Genomic DNA, 19,416 nt, shown 5'->3' with positions numbered 1-19,416 from the left:
GTTACACCAAGACGTTGTGAAAAGGTAGCAGCGCTCTGGGAGATAATGCACCTAAAACTTTCTAAGGCAGTGGTCCCCAAGCTTTTTTTATGCCCCCCTCCATCAACCACTTCAAAATGGCCGGCGGTCTTCGCAGACCACTTAATGATTTTCCTGCCTGTCGTAGCAATCGCAATACACCCTGTGCTAGACGCTGCATGATTCTTGCGTTCCAATTGGGATTCTAGGATTTCAGCTTGGTAATACAACTGAGCGAAAGCACCTGAGCATGTGCCGAGTGTCTTTCCTTGATGACTGGACAATGTGATAGAGAAGACAAATCACACACACCTGCAGCCCAGCCCAGCATAACTCAGAACCTCACCTCTGTCCGCAGTTTCTGGTTCTCCTCCTCCAGCCCTTTGAGCTTCTGCTGTAGGGTGTCATACTGAAAACACTGCTGTAAAGAGAGGACAGATTCATTCCTCCGCAACCTGTGGGGAAGGAGGGGGACAGAGATGTAGTCATGAGAAGAGCAGAGGGGAGGGGAGACAGCAGTGGCCTGAGACGGCTCCCGGAATTAATGTTTCATTTCTAGAAGCAGCGGTACTGCAGGGCTCAATCTCGCCCAGGAGCCAGACCTTCTGACTAGAGAATCTTCCATTAGCCTACTCCTAGCTTGGAGCTGGCCTGGATACAATCACGGAGTAGTGAAAGAGGCGTTTTGCAGATGGTTGGAGTACCTGGAGCCATCACTGCATGTCTTTAGGCACCAGGCAAAAAGATTCCTCTTTACCCAGGCCTTTAGCCATTAAATAATCTATGGCCTATTAAAGCTTGGGGGAGTATGTGGCTGTTGTTGTTGTTGTTATTATTATGCTGTCTCTTATTGTGCTTTTTATTATTAGTGCTTTGCAATGTGATTTTATTGTTGGACACTGCCCTGGGAACTTTTGATAAAGGGCAGTATAAATAATAATAATAATAATAATAATAATAATAATAATAATAATAATAATAATAATAATAACAGCAACAACACAGGAGTTGAGGTGAGTGGCAATGTAGCTAGAAGAGATATTGTTGGGAGAGGAACACCCAAGTTCAAGTTCAAACATGAGAACTGTAGTACAGTGGTACCTCGGGTTAAGTACTTAATTCGTTCCGGAGGTCTGTTCTTAACCTGAAGCACCACTTTAGCTAATGGGGCCTCCTGCTCCCGCCAGAGCACGATTTCTGTTCTCATCCTGAAGCAAAGTTCTTAACCCGAGATACTATTTCTGGGTTAGCAGAGTGTGTAACCTGAAGCGTCTGTAACCTGAAGCGTATGTAACCCGAGGTACCACTGTACTGTATTTACTCGAGTCTAATGTGCCATCGAATCTCATGTGCACCTCCATTTTCAGAACCTTGAAACCAAAAAAAGTATTTGCTGGCGAATGTAAATGTGCCATCGGATCTAAAGCGCACCTTAGTTTTCGCAAAGTAATTTGGCCCAAAAAGGTGAGCCTCAGATTTGAGTAAATACGGTATTTCTTCCCGCCTCCCCCCTCGCCTGCAAGGCCATTGCGTCTCTCACACCACCTGGTGGTTAAATGAAGAACAACAGCTCCTCTTCCCGTTTTAATTTTGCATTTAATGCAATTAGAGAAAAGCACAGGGGAGATGCTAGCCATTTTTCAGATCTGCTGGCATGAACTGCAGAATTTCCGAAGACTCTAGGTGGGGTTTCTTTCTCCTCATCCCACATTGGATTCGTCTCGCTACATGGAGAGGTTTGGCAGGAGGACGGCAGCAGAAGGTCCCCCTTCCACCCCAGCCTGAGATACTCACGGAGTGGAGGTGGCAGAGGTCGGCTCGCTCTCCTCTGTGCTGTTGGTGTACAGGTGCAGAAGGTCGTCCCGCATTGATATCTCATGGCGAAGCTGAGCTATCTTGAAGTGGGGAGGGGGAGAGAGAAGAGGCACAATGGGTCCCATGAAAGAAAAAAGCAGAAGTTGAACCTTCCAATCTGAAAGCCCTGCTACCCCTTAACTTCAGATCTTATAGTCGCTCAGAGGTGGGGGACATTTTGAGGCCCAAAAGGTTGCATTCCCTTGTGGACAACTTTCCAGGGACTGCACACCAGTGGTGTCAGAGGCAAAACTGAGCACAGCAAAGAATCAGAGGGGACTAAAAGGGTCATCTGTTCAAAACCTGTTTAATACAGGAATCTTCTGCCCAGCTTGGAACTTGACCTTGAGATTAAGAAGCCAATGCTCTACTGACTGAGCTATACATCCTAACTTCATTGAGGAGGCTACATTCCAGCCATGCAAAGTCAGAAGTTTTAATACACAGACACCCATCTCTCTATCCAGGCAAGAAAGAGGCCTTATTACAGTTGAAGGACACATTCCAGCCAAGCAAAAGCACTCAAGGAGGGTGCAAAGTAGAGTTGGTGAGGGACGGGCCCTTAGGGAGAGTCCTAAGGGCTGGAGAGAGTGGCCTCTAGGCCTGAGGTTCCTCACCCCTGCTGTAAGTTACAGCATTGTTAACCAATGCTAGCTGTACTCAACAGCAGACCCACTGACACGGCCAACTTAACTCCATTAATTTCAGTGGTCCTATTCTGAATAAACTTCAGCTGGATGCAGCTCACAGACCGGCTTTTCTCAAACTTGGGTCTCCAGCTGTTGTTGGACTACAACTCCCATCATCCTTAGCTGGCAGGGCCTGTGGTCAGGGATGATGGGAGTTGTAGTCCCAACAACCGCTGGGGACCCAAGCTTGAGAAGTACCCTATGCACCCAACAGAAAAATATTCCCTGCACGCATCCTTCCTGCATTTACTGCCATACACACAACCAGCTGACTTTTTCTCCCAGCCCTCAGCTTATCTCTCCACTTCCTATCCAACCCGAGTGGGGTGGTGAGGGGGGGCAAACAAACTCCCCGTGTTTCATGTACGCGTACGTAGTGTCAGCTTCCTCCCTGGTCAGCACCGGGCACCGGAAGGGGCTTCCTCACCTCTTCCTTTGCCAATTCAAGCTGTTCTTCCAAGAGTTCATTGCGTTCCGACAAGCTCCGGTTCTGCTTCAGCAGCGATTGTCCGATGCGGGCGGCTAGCTCCAGGTCATGCTCCTTCTGTGGGGATAGGGGGAAAGCCCAGGAGCAGTTATAACAGAGCAGGCTTCTTGCCTCCTCCTTCTCCCTTCCCTGCTCCATGCTGCCTGCTGAAATTTGATTGTGAAACATCCACTTCTCAAGAGCTCCTCGGTCCAGAATATCTGAAGGAGCGTCTCCACCCCCATCGTTCTACCCGGACACTGAGGTCCAGCGCTGAGGGCCTTCTGGCGGTTTCCTCACTGCGAGAAGCCAAGTTACAGGGAACCAGGCAGAGGGCCTTCTCGGTAGTGGCGCCCGCCCTGTGGAACGCCCTCCCACCAGATGTCAAAGAGAACAACAACTACCAGACTTTTAGAAGACATCTGAAGACAGCCCTGTTTAGGGAAGCATTTAATGTTTGATGCATTACGGTATTTTAATATTTGGTTGGAAGCTGCCCAGAGTTGCTGGGGAAGCCCAGCCAGATGGGCGGGATATAGATAAAAAATTAGATGATTATTATTATTATTATTATTATTATTATTATTATTATTATTATTCCCTTCTTGCCCATGCCACTCCAAACAAAGATCCTTCTTGGGGGACTTTTCCTGACTGTTGAATAGCCAGCTGGCTTTATCCATCTATCGGGGACTGCCATCACTTCTATCAGTGGGGTAGGAGAGCTGAACATAATGCAGATATATTTCACCTCCAGTAACCAACGCGCCCCTTGGGTTTCAGATAGTACATGGGTAGGCTGAGCTGTAGAATCGTAGCATTGGAAGGGAGCAAGAGGGCCCTGTAGTCCAAGCCCCTGCAATGCAGGAATATTTTGCCCAGTACGGGGTTTGAACCCACGACCCTGAGATTAAGAGTCTCATGCTCTACCAACTGAGCTATGTCAGAGCACTAAGCCTCCTAGATTAAAATATACATCAGAAGGCTTAGTTTGGTCAAAATTGAGTATACACCTCCAGAGCAAACGCTGAATACATTACTTCTGGTAAATGACCCACCATAGCTGCTAGAGGGGCATATGAAAGTTTGTGTCCTGGGCTTTTTAGACTCCTCTACCCATGTGCTATCTGAAACTAAAGGGGCACATTGACTGCCAGATGTGATTTCTTTCTTTTTATATATATTTTATTGGTTTTCCATTTTTAACATTAATATAACGTCTTATTTCCTTTTACAATTTTTTAGCTCTACTGAGCCACTCAACTTCCTTCCATCCTGTCATCTGGTTTTTGTATACCTACATCATATTTCCACACATTTGTTATCATCTCAATTCTAGCTTTTCCCCTTAATATTGGACCAATCAGACTGCTGCAGTTTGGATCCTATTCAACTCAGTACATAACAATTATTTTAGTCTTCAAGCACATGTAGAAGGTTCTTTCTATTAAACATTGTGAGGTTTATCTCAATCCTGCTAGTGTCTTTATATGTTTACAATGATTGTCTATATACTGAATAAATTTACTCCACTCTCTCTGGAACACTTGGTCACTCTGGTTTTGGATTTTCCCCGTCAGCTTTACCAATTCTGCATAGTCCATCATCTTCATCTGCGATTCTTCAACCGTCGGTAATTCTTGCTGTTTTCACTTTGGGGCTAATAAAGGTCTAGCTGCCGTAGTGGCATACATGAACAATTTCTGGTCGACTTTTGGTATTTCCTCTCCTGTCATACCCAACAGAAATGCTTCAGGGTTTTTTGGGAAGGTATACGTCAACATTTTTTTTAACTCATTATATTTTCCCAAAATAGTTCAGCTTTATCGCATGCCCACCACATATGGTAAAAATCCCCTTCTTTAGCATTACTTTCCCAACAATTCTTATTTCTCATTCTATAAAAGTAAAGGGTAAAGGGACCTCTGACCATTAGGTCCAGTCGTGGCCGACTCTGGGGTTGTGGCGCTCATCTTGCTTTACTGGCCGAGGGAGCCGGCGTACAGCTTCCAGGTCATGTGGCTAGCATGAGTAAGCCGCTTCTGACGAACCAAAGCAGTGCACGGAAACGCCATTTACCTTCCCACCGGAGTGGTACCTATTTATCTACTTGCACTTTGACGTGCTTTTGAACTGCTAGGTTGGTAGGAGAAGGGATCGAGCAACGGGAGCTCACCCCGTCGCGGGGATTCGAACCGCCGGCCTTCTGATCGGCAAGCCCTAGGCTCTGTGGTTTAACCCACAGCGCCACCCGCGTCCCTCTTCTCATTCTATACATTTTAGCTACGGTAATTTAGTTAAATACTATCTTTACATCATTTTCGTATGCATGCATGCATTTTTTTCTTTCAACTCTCCGACCCCACTATATGACTGGAACAGGACTTGGCGCAGTGTTTGATCTTCAAATAGTCAGTAGCAAATGAAGGTTACCTCTTCTAGCAGGCTGGTGACGGCATCTATGTCATGGTAGGTCTTAGTGATCCTGCTAACCCGCTCAGAACAGAGCACTGTGGGAAAACAGAGGGCGGGGGGGGGGAAGAGTTAGTTGACATCTGTACATGAGTAATCCTGTTAAGGCAGGACCAACTTAGGGCAGTGTACCTCGTGCTACAAAGCATCAAGATCAAAGAGCAAAATCCTAAACAAAGTAAATCTGAATTCTGTGAACTGTATGGATTATGCACATTAAACATATTTCGCATGCATCCGCCTAAGTTTGCAAAACTTAGGGCCCCTCAAGATGGCCTGATTGTTCAACATGCACCCTGGTTTTTTGTGCATAGCTTACAGAGAGGTCAGACCATATCCAGCCTTTACTGAGCATGCATACAGGGCAGTTACACGATAATGAACATTCATCCTGCATTCGTCCCAATTTGCTTATGGAGTGTTTGTGTGTCTTTCAGTCAATCGTTCATTCACACACACACACACACACACACACCATCAGCATTTCCATGCAGCAAATAGTCCGGTCATTTTTTAAAAGTGGGTTTGTTGCACTAGGGCAATAGAGTCCTTCATCATTCCACTTCAAATGTGCAAACCTGAAGTTTGGGAATGCAGTTATATCCCTCCTGCAAAAAAGTGAGTCTTGAGGCACCTTTAATTCATTCTCTAGCCTGAAGCTGCCTTATACAGAACCAGACCATTGTTCCAGCGAGCTCTGCACTGTGGACACTGGCTGGCAGCACCTCTCCAGGATATTCGGCAAGAGGTTGGTCTCTCCTAACCCTACCTGGAGATAAGGTAAAGGTAAAGGGACCCCAGACCATTAGGTCCAGTCGTGGCCGAGTCTGGGGTTGCGGCGCTCATCTCGCTTTATTGGCCGAGGGAGCCGGCGTACAGCTTCCGGGTCATGTGGCCAGCAGGACTAAGCCGCTTCTGGCGACCAAAGCAGCGCACGGAAATGCCGTTTACCTTCCTGCCGGAGCGGTACCTATACATCTACTTGCACTTTGACGTGCTTTCAAACTGCTAGGTTGGCAGACCCGGGAGTGATCCGCGAGAGAGCCTGTTGAAGAGATATTGAAGAGTTTGACAGCTGTCAAATTAGCTGTCAAGACGGGAAAAGAGAAGTTGGTTTTCTATTGTCTCTGCTGGTTATATTCGTTACAATTTGGCTATATTTTGTCGAAAACAAGGAAAAACTGATACAAACTAACTTGATTTTTGGATTTGAACTGGAAGGAATACTAAGTAACCAAAATCCCTCTAAAAATCCAATGCACTGGGCTCAGAAAAGCCTGTTATTGCTAATCAGAGAAAGCCCTGCCACAAGGGTGCCAACTCGAATAAAATATTGGGGGGGGCAGGTAAGCCCTGCCACATATAATTGATCACATGATGCGATGCACACACGCGCACACACACACACACACACACACACACACACATACCATTTGAATGGCAATGCCCATCATCTTTAGGGTGGGTTCGGCCCCCTCAAATATTTTATTGGGTGGGGGCAAAGCCCCCTTAGCCCCTAGGAGTTGGCTCCTATGCCCTGACAACAACAGCCAGAGTTTGAGGTTCCCTCTGCCCCCACAAGTCTGAAATCCAGCCCAAATCTGCATTCACACTTACAAAGAAGCAGATGCAAATATAATGCAAATTTGTGCGATGACACAAGTTTTTTAAGAACCTTGCACCATCACCATCCCTGTTCAGCAGGCACCTCCCATACTATTCAAAGCAAATGTTTTCAGCCATTATGGACAGAGACTTATAACTACGGTAAATCATGAAAGTGGAGATTTGCAGAATGCTGAATTCTGTTGTTAATAATAGTCATCATCATCATCAGTAGTTTTTCGGTGCTGGCATAGAACACACCCAGCCATGAGATAATTTTATTCCAGGAGGAGGGAACACTCCCCAAAGTTTAGCGCACAAATTTATTGTGAAAACAACGGAGTCAAGCATTCTGCTAGCATTATGCCAGTACTGTATTGTGCCAGCTGCATTGGCTGTCGCATTTGTTTCAACTTAGAAGGTTGATTTTGTCCTTTGAATTATTTTTTAACAACAATAACAGCACACCCACCCACCCCAAACCACATTTCCATCTCTTTAGCCAAAATCATGCATCTTAAAAAAACTGTAAAAACCTTGCACTACAGAAACCGGTTTTCTGCAAGGAGTAACAGTCACAGACACTCCCACTTTCTCTGTTTGCTTAAAACCACTCAGTGAACCCTCAAGACTACAGTGGTACCTCGGGTTAAGTACTTAATTCGTTCCGGAGGTCCGTTCTTAACCTGAAACTGTTCTTAACTTGAAGCACCACTTTAGCTAATGAGGCCTCCTGCTGCCGCCGCGCTGCCACTGCACGATTTCTGTTCTCATCCTGAAGCAAAGTTCTTAACCTGAAGCACTATTTCTGGGTTAGCAGAGTCTGTAACCTGAAGCGTATGTAACTTGAAGCATATGTAACCCGAGGTACCATTGTACTGGAATTTGAACCCAGATTTTCCAGATCCTAAGCTTTTTCCAGGTAACAATTACCTTTTTCATTCCCGCACATCTGTAACACAACAATGTCAGCTACGTAGGCCAGAAGACTCGCTCCATTTATAAACTGCTCTCTTCCCACTTTCCAGCCCACAGTTAACAATATTCACATAGAACGCAAGAAGTGCTTCAAAAGTGTTTTTATAATGCAGTGTGTGAAAATGCTCCACTCTAGCCTAAGGGCCAAGTAGATGGTATAAATTGCATTTACTAAATTTGGTTCCTGGCAGGGACAAGTAACATCCCGTTCCGAAGCAGAAGCGTGTTGGTGCTAAGCGAAATGCAGGTTGTCTCGAGCTGGAAAAGAGAAAAAAAAGGAAAAACAGCCAGGCCAAGATGGGATTGAAGGAGACATTTCCGGTGCTCAAACAAGCTCCTCTACGGAGTCAATCTTGCCCTATTTAGCCTCTCTCTAAGGGCAGTGTCAGTTCCAATCAGATTTGCATCACTTCCCCCCACACACCTTTTGCCCAAGGCTCCTTAGCTAAGGTTGGCTTCATGGCCTTTCTTTGCAAGGGAAAATCTGACATCTCCAAATACAAGAGACTGAAGGAAGTGACCTCTCTCCCCTCTTAAAGCCAGGAACTGTGCAGCGGAGCCACTGAAAGGGACCGACAACAGGATGTCAATTACAAAATGGTTATCTATAAGTGTGGCGTCTTATGGATGTACAGGGTGGGTTTGATTGAAATCAAATCAATTTAAATCACTAGTCAGTAAGACTTGATATAAATCATTTTTTTTATTTTTTTTGTCTTTTGAAAAGACTCATTCTTGCTGGTATAATCTTAATATTTACAACCAGATGAAAATTTCATTTTTGGAATAATAAATTTTCAGAGTAGTTTTTATAGTTATATCAAGAATTGCTGATTTGGTTATACTATTAGAAGTACATTGACAGATAATTATGAAATTATTGTGAGGTTTAATAAGTTAACTGTTTATATTTGGACAACTTTTCTGCTGTACTTTACTGGAAGGAGAAAAATAATCATTTCCTTAAAAACAATTTATTTAAAAACAGTTTATTTAATTTAAACAGTAACGTTATAGCAAATGTATAATGTATAATGTTTGTTGAGTTTTAGCACACATGAAAAACTTAAAACAAATCCTTATTCCCTGATGAATAGCCTTTGGACTACTGTATAATGTAACTTAAATAGAAAACTAGCTTTAGAAAGATTTTTCCTCCAAAAGCATTTTATTTTAAAAATCCATTTTAAATCAAAAAAATCCAATGTAAATTAAAAAAAATCTTTTTTATTTTTTAGAAAATCATTGATTTTTATCCACTCTGTGGATGTATGTTAATGAGGGACAGGAAGAATTCAACATACGTTTGTCAGAGGAAAACAAAAAGAATGTTTCCACAATGGCCTCTGTTGGGCTGAAGTGCCTTTAAGATGCATGCTTCATTCAATGTGATTCAACCTGTTCTCCAAAATTTTCAGCACAATAGTAAGCTGTTTTGTTTCTAAAAGGCACTCAAGGTCATGCGTGAAGTAGGTAGTTAGGGAACTCTGGAGAAACCTTCCCCACAACGGCGGAGAACTTCCATTATTCTTGGATGTCGGCTGTTATGTACTGAAGTTCTCACCCTGGGCCAGCAGGGGGATACTGTAGATAGTTATGCAAATGAAGGATCGAAAGTGACATTCAGTGATTGGATAGTTTGTATGCAAATGAAGGATCGAAAGTGACATTCAGTGATTGGCTAGTTTTAGAAAATGGCAACAGTTACATTGTTCTGGAACTCTATATAAGCAGGCTGACTGAGCTCCTCAGTTAGTTCTGTTCCAGCTTACAAATAAAGAGCTGCTTTGGAGAAATCGCTGTGTCGTCTGCTATGTCAACCCACAACTTAACATCGGCCATGTTGGATGAAGCTGATGGGGGAACCGCAGCTCGAGGGCCTAGATCTAGGCTGTATTTGGATGCTGCCTTATGCATAGTTAAACCACTGATCCATCCACCTCAATATTGTCAATATCAAGGATAGCTGTTGTCCTGCCGACGTTGGTCTCCTGACTCCCAGCATGACCAACGGCTAGGGATTATGGCAGCTGGAGTCCAACCACATCTGAAGGAAAACACATTGGCTACCTCCTGTCTATGCAGACTGACAAGGAGTGATTCGCTGCCTTGCCTGGGTTCAACCTGGGACCTTATTCAGGCAAACCATGTGATCCACCTCAGAGATACGACCCGTCCCACTAGGAAATCAGCTGTAAACAGTTGCCTCTAAATTTCCATTTTGTTCAAGCACAATCTGCTGTAGGTGAGGGGAAAGAATATTTCACATTCCACCGGATCTAATCGAGATCTAAGATCCAGGAACCATGTTGCCCTGCTTGGGGGCTTTTGCCCCTGCAACCGTTCCAACAGGAGTTATGCACTGTGCTAATACAGTGATACCTCGGGTTAAGTACTTAATTCGTTCCGGAGGTCCGTTCTTAACCTGAAACTGTTCTTAAACTGAAGCAAGCACCACTTTAGCTAATGGGGCCTCCTGCTGCCGCCGCACCGCCGGAGCACGATTTCTCTTCTCATCCTAAAGCAAAGTTCTTAACCCGAGGTAATATTTCTGGGTTAGCAGAGTCTGTAACCTGAAGAGTATGTAATCTGAGGTACCACTGTAGTCTGAAATAAAGGGAGCAGAGAAATGTCCAAGCAAGGGGATGCCAGAGATCCAGAAGGCTCTGAAGGTTTCACTCAGAGCCACGGTCCCAAATAAGTCCCTCCTGCTCACCTCGGCTTCTCACCCTTACGCTGTTGGGTTCAGGCAACTGCAGATCATTGCCCTGCAGAGCTAAGCCTATCTGTTCCCAGCCACAGCCGTCTGACGCAAGGAAAGTAGGTTAGCTGGAACTATCGGAGACGACATCAAATCCCATTATGCACTTCTCGGATGAGGCTGTTACGCAATGGAGTCGGGCCACAGTCAAAGCGGTTATGATCCCTGTCCACTCCCTCACCCAGTCCAGTCCTTCCCCGCCCGGCTGCCATTAAAGCAAGCCAGCCAGCTAACCCCGCCTCCTTTCTTGCGTGCGTGCCTAGTGGCATGTCTGCACAGCGGGGAGACGCCATGATGGTCCTGCAGTCGCATGCCCGCCTGCCTGCCCAGCCCCCTTCGTGCCATACAGGGACCCCCCTCCCTTTGGCACCTCATCATCCATATGAGCCATAATTGGAAATAATTGGAGCATGAATTCCAGCAGAGCAGGGATAAACAAGACAGCTGCGCAGTTGCCCGTGGCCCTTGTTCACCTAGCTATTCCCCTGCATAGCCAGCACGGACTTGCCGTTCTACCATCTCCTTTGCTTTTGTACAACAAACATAGGAAACAAGTCAGTGTCCAAGATTTTAAGGATTCGGACATTCCAGTCTTTCCGGGTCTAGCGTTACAAAATATGCCCCCTTTGAAAACACATCAGGCAGCCTCCTGTTATAAGCCGTAACATTCAAGTAAGCAGTATTGACCTACTTTGCAGGGGTGTGGTGAGGATCACTAAGTGCAAGGCATGTGAAGCGCTGTTGCTAGTGGGATTTCCAAAACTGAAGTCTTTAGGGGCATGTTGCTAATATGCTTCACTTTTATCCACTTCCGGTTTTTGCGGGTCATCGGAAAGGCTGGTCTACACATTATAGCTTGCACATTGAGAGCACCCTGTTGTCAAAGGGTGGTTCATTACACATATCAGGCAGCTTCCCTTATTTACTCTAAACATTGGTACACCCCCAGCTTTCAGACATGTCTGCTCCCGACAATTTTGCTATTACAAGTCGCTCCCTTTCTGCTGTGGTTGGTGCACAGGGGAGATAAGAGTGACCTGATGAACAAGGACCAGGGTGCTGGCAATACACGTGATCCATAGATCATGACTCAGTCTGCAGGAGGATGCGGGAATGTTCAAGCCCTGGCATCTCTGGGTAGCAGTGCTAGAAACTCAGATATGTAAGCTAGGCGCCAAATGGTACCTTAAACCTAGGTTACAGTCGCCACAATGGAACATCCAGGTGCCATTCCCCTCCTCGCTGGATGAATATTGATCATAGAATCGAGTTGGAAGAGACCACAAGGGCCATCGAGTCCAACCCCCTGCCAAGCAGGAAACACCATCAGAGCACTCCTGACATATGGTTGTCAAGCCTCTGCTTAAAGACCTCCAAAGTAGGAGACTCCACCACACTCCTTGGCAGCAAATTCCACTGTCGAACAGCTCTTACTGTCAGGAAGTTCTTCCTAATGTTTAGGTGGAAACTTCTTTCTTGTAGTTTGGATCCATTGCTCCGTGTCTGCTTCTCTGGAGCAGCAGAAAACAACCTTTCTCCCTCCTCTATGTGACATCCTTTTATATATTTGAACATGGCTATCATATCACCCCTCAACCTCCTCTTCTCCAGGCTAAACATGCCCAGCTCCCTTAACCGTTCCTCATAAGGCATCGTTTCCAGGCCTTTGACCATTTTGGTTGCCCTCCTCTGGACACGTTCCAGTTTGTCAGTGTCCTTCTTGAACTGTGGTGCCCAGAACTGGACACAGTACTCCAGGTGAGGTCTGACCAGAGCAGAATACAGTAGCACTATTACTCCCCTTGATCTAGATGCTATACTCCTATTGATGCAGCCCAGAATTGCACTGGCTTTAATATTGCTCATTTCCTTTCTATACCTCTTTATATTTTAAAGAACAAAGTGGTTACAACACATTAAAACATTAAACAAAACAATCCAGAATAAAACTAGTTCAAGCTTCAAGGAAAATATTTCAGGTCCTCTAGGCATCCAGAGATTTTCATGTGGTCACATTTGGACCCATGGCAATTGCAAAATGCACCTGGCGAATTTCGAAAACTGTCCAAGCCTGAAAGAAGGGCATGTTTAATTGATTAATGAATAACATTGTTTTTTAAGCACTTTATCAAGGCTTTTAAACAAGTGAAATCCTTGCAGCCACAGTGGAATATGGCTTCCAATGGGTCCACAGAGCTCAGATCAACAAGTTCAAGTCTTGCCTCCAGGCTAAATCCTACACACACGCCCCCCCCCACACATACGTCACACCAAATAATCTATATAGTACACAGCACAAGATAACATAACACCATACATTTCAAACAAGCCAGGACACTTTCAATAGGCTTAAGAACAGCAAGCTGAAAGAAAAATCTACAGCCCCAAACCCAGTGTCAGTGTGCTGGAAGGAAAATGACTCTCTCACCCCACATAAAGCAGAATTAGAATTACTAAGCATCAAGCAAAACACAGCCACTAGGTCTCCCCGAAAGGAAATAAATTTCTGTTTCAGCATTATATTAGTTTATTTACAAAACTTCCTTCCCTCCCTTCACTGTCAAGTGATCTCAGGGCAGGACACAGCAATAAAACCGACATTTTCTCTCTCTATATAAAATAAATCAATAAGCACTAAAACAGAAATATTGTCCTCCTGTCTCTCATTGTAACGGCCCTCAAATACCTTGGAGAGAAAATACCCCCTCAATACTTCAGAAGGAAGATAAATGATCAGTATTTATTTTATCTTTATTGAGCTTTCGGATTAAGGCCTTTATTTAGGCCTTAATCCAGGAGCTTAATAGTGATAAATGAAACAATGGGCAGCTACCGTGAGGTAAACTTCAAAATGGGATGCGGGCAGAAGGCATCCTTGATCCCTTTCGCAGCCAGACGGTCAACCCAAATCTTGGCCCATGAAGCAGGTCAACTCGAGACACAAAAGCCCCAAGGAAAAGGAGGAAACGGGTAGCTGGGAACAGAATTGTTTGGATGTTGGTTTAAGTATTGGTGGATATTCCACACCCTACATAGGTATGAGCGTATTGGCTGATCTCATGAACACTGTCCCCAATGAAGCTTTAGAAAATAATAATAATTGTGTAAGGCAGCTTACACACACACAAAAAGAGCAACCAATCTTACACATGCATGCCATCAAATTAGCAGAGAAGGATGGTGCATTAGAGTGAATGAGAGCCTGCCCCACCCACCTGAGTTTGCTCTCAGGCTCAGCCAGCCCCTACCTGACTGCCTTCTTTCTTGCAACCAATCAGAGAGTGGTGGCATTAGCTCTGGCGCCCCCTACTGTTGATCTCCCTGCCTCCCACCCTACCAGTCCCCATTGGCACCAGCTCCACCTTCTCCCTGTCTTCTGCTCTACCTGTCCCCAAAGGACACCAGCCAGCACCAATTGAAAGAAAGAAGCCAGCTATTAAAACCTAACAGTGATGCTAAACTACTGGAGGTGCAAGGGGCCTTGGTCACACCAAGGCTGATATACTACAATACCTAGCAAACAATGCAGCATATTCAGACAAAATACCCAAGACTTCAACTAGTGAGTTTTCTTGTCTTATTTGCAAGGCTGGTCTACCTTATCCTGCCCAGGGACCACCACACGATTGGTTAGGACACCTACTTTTTGCAGAGCATTCCTATGAATCATTGAGTGGACATTCCTACCCCACACCTCCAAGTTCATTAAAAAACCCATGGAAAAAATAATATGGAGCCAAGTTCACACAAGCAAGTTCAAAGGTTCGATCATAACCCAACCATGGCATTGCATGTAGGAACGAGCCATTGCATTTCAAACCTCAAAGGCAGTGCTCCCCCATCACCTGCAATCCTTTCAACCACAAGATAATTTATTTTCCTACAACTTTTCCTATAAGTGCAGGTGCAGAAAATCTAATGGTGAGTCATCAAGAGAGGCATATGTGAATTCAGCTCTATTGAACTCCCAGCGTCCCATTGCACACATGGCAATTTTGTATATGAACACAGAAAAACAATGTATATATTCAACAACGAAAGGAACCTGCAGTCTGTCCCCAGTTCTCTTGGCAAGTGATCCTGCATAATACATTTTTCTCCCAAAGCCAGGTCTTATTCCTATACAAACATGTATGAAAGAACATATGAGGCCCAGAGATTGTGCAGATCCTCAGACGCCTCATTTATTTTTTAACAGAAAACGGAGCGCCTCCCTTTTCGCAGTCTGTTGTCCTTGATTGCCCTGCATTTAGAGGACCAACATTCTTCTACAGGAAATGTTGATAAAACTCTTATTTACAAAACTTCTCTCTCTATAGATCAGGGAACCCTCTGCTCACCTCAAGCATTTCATTGTTTTCACACAAGGGAGACCACCCAGCCCCTCAAAATCACCATGCTTAATTACATTTAAACAAGGGTCTAATAGGAACACTTCTTTGTCAGTTTAATAGAGAGACAACTCTGAGGGGAAGAAAACAGCTATTCTCCTCCTCCCTCACTCCAAAAAAACACTTCCAGGGCTCTTTAAACTATCAGGCCTGGCCCCATTCCTCCCTATGAGATGCCAGTAAACAGTAATGAATTGCTACACACCCATATAATTTTTGTTTAACTGTCTGCATGGGATCTTAAACTCCAAATATCATGAAGTTTCACTTCCAGCTTCGCTTTGGTGGGTGAAGAAGAGAAAGAAGTGGGAATTAAGATGGAAAAACCTGCAAAGGTCATTTGATCTAATTCACCTGTTGAAAGGCAGGACAGACCATCTACCTACAATGGTGATCCCAGACTCCAGATTTCTCCCTACTCCCAACTGAGGAAGGTGTCAGTGTAGAGGTTAGAGTGTCCAACCAGTACCTGGGGTACCAGAGTTCGAATCCTGACTCAGCCACTTGGGTGACCTTCGGCCAGGCCTTGTTTCTCTACACAATCTCCCTCACAGGATGGTTGCGAGGCTAAAAACAGGGGGGGGGGGAGAGCTACGTGACCACCTTGCGCTTCTTGCGGGAAAAGTGGGATGGAAGTGCAATGCTAAATAAAACAAACAAGAACTCAGAGGAGTAAAGTGAGAGTCAGTCGGGACTTCTGGGTTCTTTTCTCAGCCTGAAGAGGCAAGCTCCAACAAAGTGGTTTAAACCATCAAGCTGGGAGCCAGCTTTGTCCCTTAAAACTGGCTGCGCTCCTGGGGCCTTCAAGAGCATCCCTGAAAAGCAGGAACAAAACCAGGGAGGCTATTTCAGCCGTGACAACGAAGTGGTGGAGAAAGCACACACCTGGAAGTGTGTGTCAGGTGGATGCTGAAGCCACAGGGGCAGAGCCTGGGTGGGGTTGGGAAGGCCAGCCCTACAGAAAGAGGAAAAGAACAGGCACACTTCCTTGATAACCTTCTGGAAGAAAAGTGGGTGACAGGCAGTAACTGCCAGCTTCTCCCAGACACACACCTGCCCAGCATCTATTGCAGTCAGGTAGAGCAGGGTCCAGACACTGCAGCCTCTCTGGGTGGCTGGGATTTGTTGGCCTGCTTTTTAAACGTATATCACTGTTTTTAGTTTTCCTTTTGTTTTGGTTTCATCTCGCTTTTGATTTTTGCATTGCATTATATTATAAGTCGCTTTACATTTTGTAAAGGGAGAAAAAAAAGTGATGCGTAAGTCCATTAAGTAAAATAATAATAGGCAAGCCTTTCAACAACTCTGTTCCATCTCAGCACACAGGTGGATAAAGGATTATATATATATATATATATATATATATATATATACACCCACCCACCAGAAACCCATCGTCTATCCCTACCATATAGCATCTGGGCAATGCTTATAGCAGATTGGACAATGCTTTCCAATCTCCCCACCACCACCAGGTCAGGTCGTCTGCTCACAAACATCTTCAGGAGCTCAAAGGAGACTGAAGGTCAGAGACCGCAATATCAATCCTCGCACCCGCGCTGCCCTCTCTTCCCAACCCTACCTCCCATTTATCCCCCTGCCTTCTTACCCTCCTCCAGCTCCTGGGATATCAAGTCCGTGTTATCAGCCAGCTCCGTGTTCCCGTTGACTTCGTCGTAAGAGGCAGGGCTGGTCCAGAATTCCATCCCCTGCGAGACCAGCAATTCCCCGACCTCCGTGGGCAACATGAATCTAACAGGAGGACACGCGCCTCTTCCCTTCCTCCCAGCAAGAGGCCAAACAGTTGTGCAAAGCAAGCAGAGGGGCTGCAAACGCGTGTATAAGCGGAGCAAACACAACCCACGCTCCCCTCCTGCGCTGTTTTGCAATGCAGCCTCTACTTGCCCTTACCCACCCTTATTTATAGAGTCTGCTGTCCACCTGCTTGGGAAGAGTCCACTGTCGCCTCAACAAATGGGGGGGGGTCTACAGGAGGGAGGGGCGAAAATAGACCATTCGCACAGCTCAGAGCATCTCGTCAAAAGAGCTGCGCAAAGCACAGAGGGCGCAGCTTGCTAGCTGAGAACCGAAGGCTTGGGTAGTAGAGTTGCAAATGGAAAATGGGGAATGGGCGGGGGACGGGGGGGGGGAGAAGCAGCCAGCCTCCCCCTGTTGTTATGCAGCAGAATGGTCTATCCCACTCCCAGCTCCATCTTTATGCAGTATTTTTTTCTGAATGGGAGGGTGTGGGTTGGTGTGCTTTCAGCTATTTCACCACGGACACGCTTTCATCCTCTCTGGATCAATTCACCCAAACTAACCACCACATGCTGATTTTGTACTCAGTAGCATAGATCAGTCGGACTCTTTACCCCATGCATAACAATGCATTGGGGAGGGGAAGGATAGATAGATAGATAGCCATATTTAATCGTCTTAGTGTTACATGCCTCTGAGCAAAGGAAGCTGGAAAGGGTGTAAGGACTTATGTAAGCATGTTTACACACATAAGGTATTGGCAGTCTGCCTTTACTAGAAACTGTCAAGGACTAGAGATCTAGTAGTAGTTTCCAGTCTCTGAGCCCTTCCTGGGCTTGTATGTGGAGGAATCTTTTAATGGAATACTGATCAGCATTATCACCTGCTACTGCATGCAGTTTGGGCTGTTGTTAAAGGCAAAGGAGCTAGAGAAAACAAAACAAAACAAAAAGTTGGTGGTCCTAACTTTGGTGTGAATGCATGGTGTGGTACTTAACAACAGTACAGCGTATGGGCAGCGCCTCTTGAGAAGGATTTCAATCTGCATTAGAGGGACTAGGGTAGTTTCTAAAAAGAGAGCAATCAGATTTCCATAGGCACTTTGTGGGGAGTGAAATAACTCAGTGTGGCATGACTGGGACTTTCCTGCGATGTATTTTAGGGACAGTTACAGGAGACTGAAGCGGATCCCAGTGTGATCAGGTTAAGCATTTGAGAAGTGGTTAAACGGGGGTCTCTAGGAAGAGCCTCTTCATGTCAAGCTGGTGTGCTTGTTGCTGCAACTTCGCTGCAGCCCATTGTGCAAACCCTGGGCAGACTCTCACCAAGGATCTGCCTTTGGAGTTAGCTAGGAATTATTTAAGTGCCCCCACCTTTTTATATAAAAGTAATCCATCACGATCAGTTTCCCCCCACCCTTGGGGAACTGCTAGTACTGCTGCTATCATTTTATATGGTTCTGTTGGCTCAATACCAGTCCCCTATGTCCAGGTCACCTACATATTGCATAGTGCAGGGTTTTGGCAGCTGCAGAGCTTCCATCAGACATGGCGTTTCAGGCAGCATGAAAAGGTTTCGAGGGAGTCCTGAATAATTTACGTAGGGGCTTTAATAATGGAAGACATTTTTGCTGGAAGGAGGAGGAAGGGAGCTCTTGCCAAGGATTGTGGTGAATGACAGGGCAGCAGGAAAGACAGCAACATCACCAAGATTTGCATTTTAGAGAAGAGGCAGCTCACCTGTGGCTCTCCATGTGTCTGGTAGACTACAACTCCCATAATCCCTGACCATTGGGCCCTGCTAGTTAAGGCAGATGTGAGCTGCAGTCCCATAATATGTGAATCCAGGGCCATGGCTTAGCCACCCTCTATTTTAGAAGGAGGTTTGGATTTCGAGGGGATCAAAAATGAAGGTGCCAGATAAACTTCCCCGGGGATTGAACCTGTGACCTTCTGCATGCCAAGCATATGCTCTCCTGCTGAGCTACAACCCTTCCCCAGCACTGCACAGAAGGGAAGCAGAAGGCCCTGTGTGGCTGAGACAGCTATAGATAGAAGCAAATATGGACAGAGGTAAGTGGCGCACAGGAGGCAGGTAATCCCCCTCCATAATTAGCTGTCCTGTTTTGGTTACCCTGCAATCTGCTTAGCTACCCGGGGGATCTTTGCAGAGGAAGATTAGTTGGAGAGCTCAGTTTCGGGGGGTGGGTGTCACAATGCAAGCCATGCTTTCGAGCATACGATCCTACACATGTGCAGCCTCAAATGCGCCCACCCACTCAGAAAAAGAACACATAGCATACTAAAGATAAGACAAAGAGAGGAACAAGGTAATTTGGGTCTAGGGTAGCAATACATCTTCGGCTGAAGAGCAGAACATGAACCCTCCCAGAACGGAGGCAGCCGGTGACAATTCTGGTGACTG

General features: G+C 45.6%; 1 protein-coding gene across 9 annotated transcripts in view; it reads right to left on the bottom strand.

Annotated features, from left to right (window-relative positions):
* Window positions 1-19,416, bottom strand: part of LOC310690536 (trafficking kinesin-binding protein 1-like) — a 54,449-nt gene that overhangs the window by 15,526 nt on the left and 19,507 nt on the right. For 4 of the 9 annotated variants that reach the window (XR_014518103.1, XR_014518104.1, XR_014518105.1 and 1 more), the window contains exons 1-5: window positions 16,844-17,330; window positions 5,461-5,537; window positions 2,989-3,105; window positions 1,813-1,913; window positions 365-473 (exon numbers count right to left, since the gene is read on the bottom strand). Coding sequence is in view for 5 of the 9 variants with exons in the window: in XM_083469653.1 (XP_083325779.1) it covers window positions 365-473; window positions 1,813-1,913; window positions 2,989-3,105; window positions 5,461-5,537; window positions 16,844-16,982 (543 nt within the window). In the remaining 4 variants the exon portion in view is untranslated. Of the gene's footprint in view, window positions 1-364; window positions 474-1,812; window positions 1,914-2,988; window positions 3,106-5,460; window positions 5,538-16,843; window positions 17,333-19,416 lie in introns of those variants that run through there. The other 5 variants (XM_083469654.1, XM_083469655.1, XM_083469656.1 and 2 more) reach the window with 2 other exon arrangements.

The sequence above is a fragment of the Podarcis liolepis genome (assembly GCF_965112155.1).
Source record: "Podarcis liolepis genome assembly, chromosome: 13".
Lineage (NCBI taxonomy): Eukaryota > Metazoa > Chordata > Lepidosauria > Squamata > Lacertidae > Podarcis > Podarcis liolepis.
Note: the sequence above shows the minus strand (reverse complement) of the source record. Positions and strands in the feature narration are given on the sequence as shown.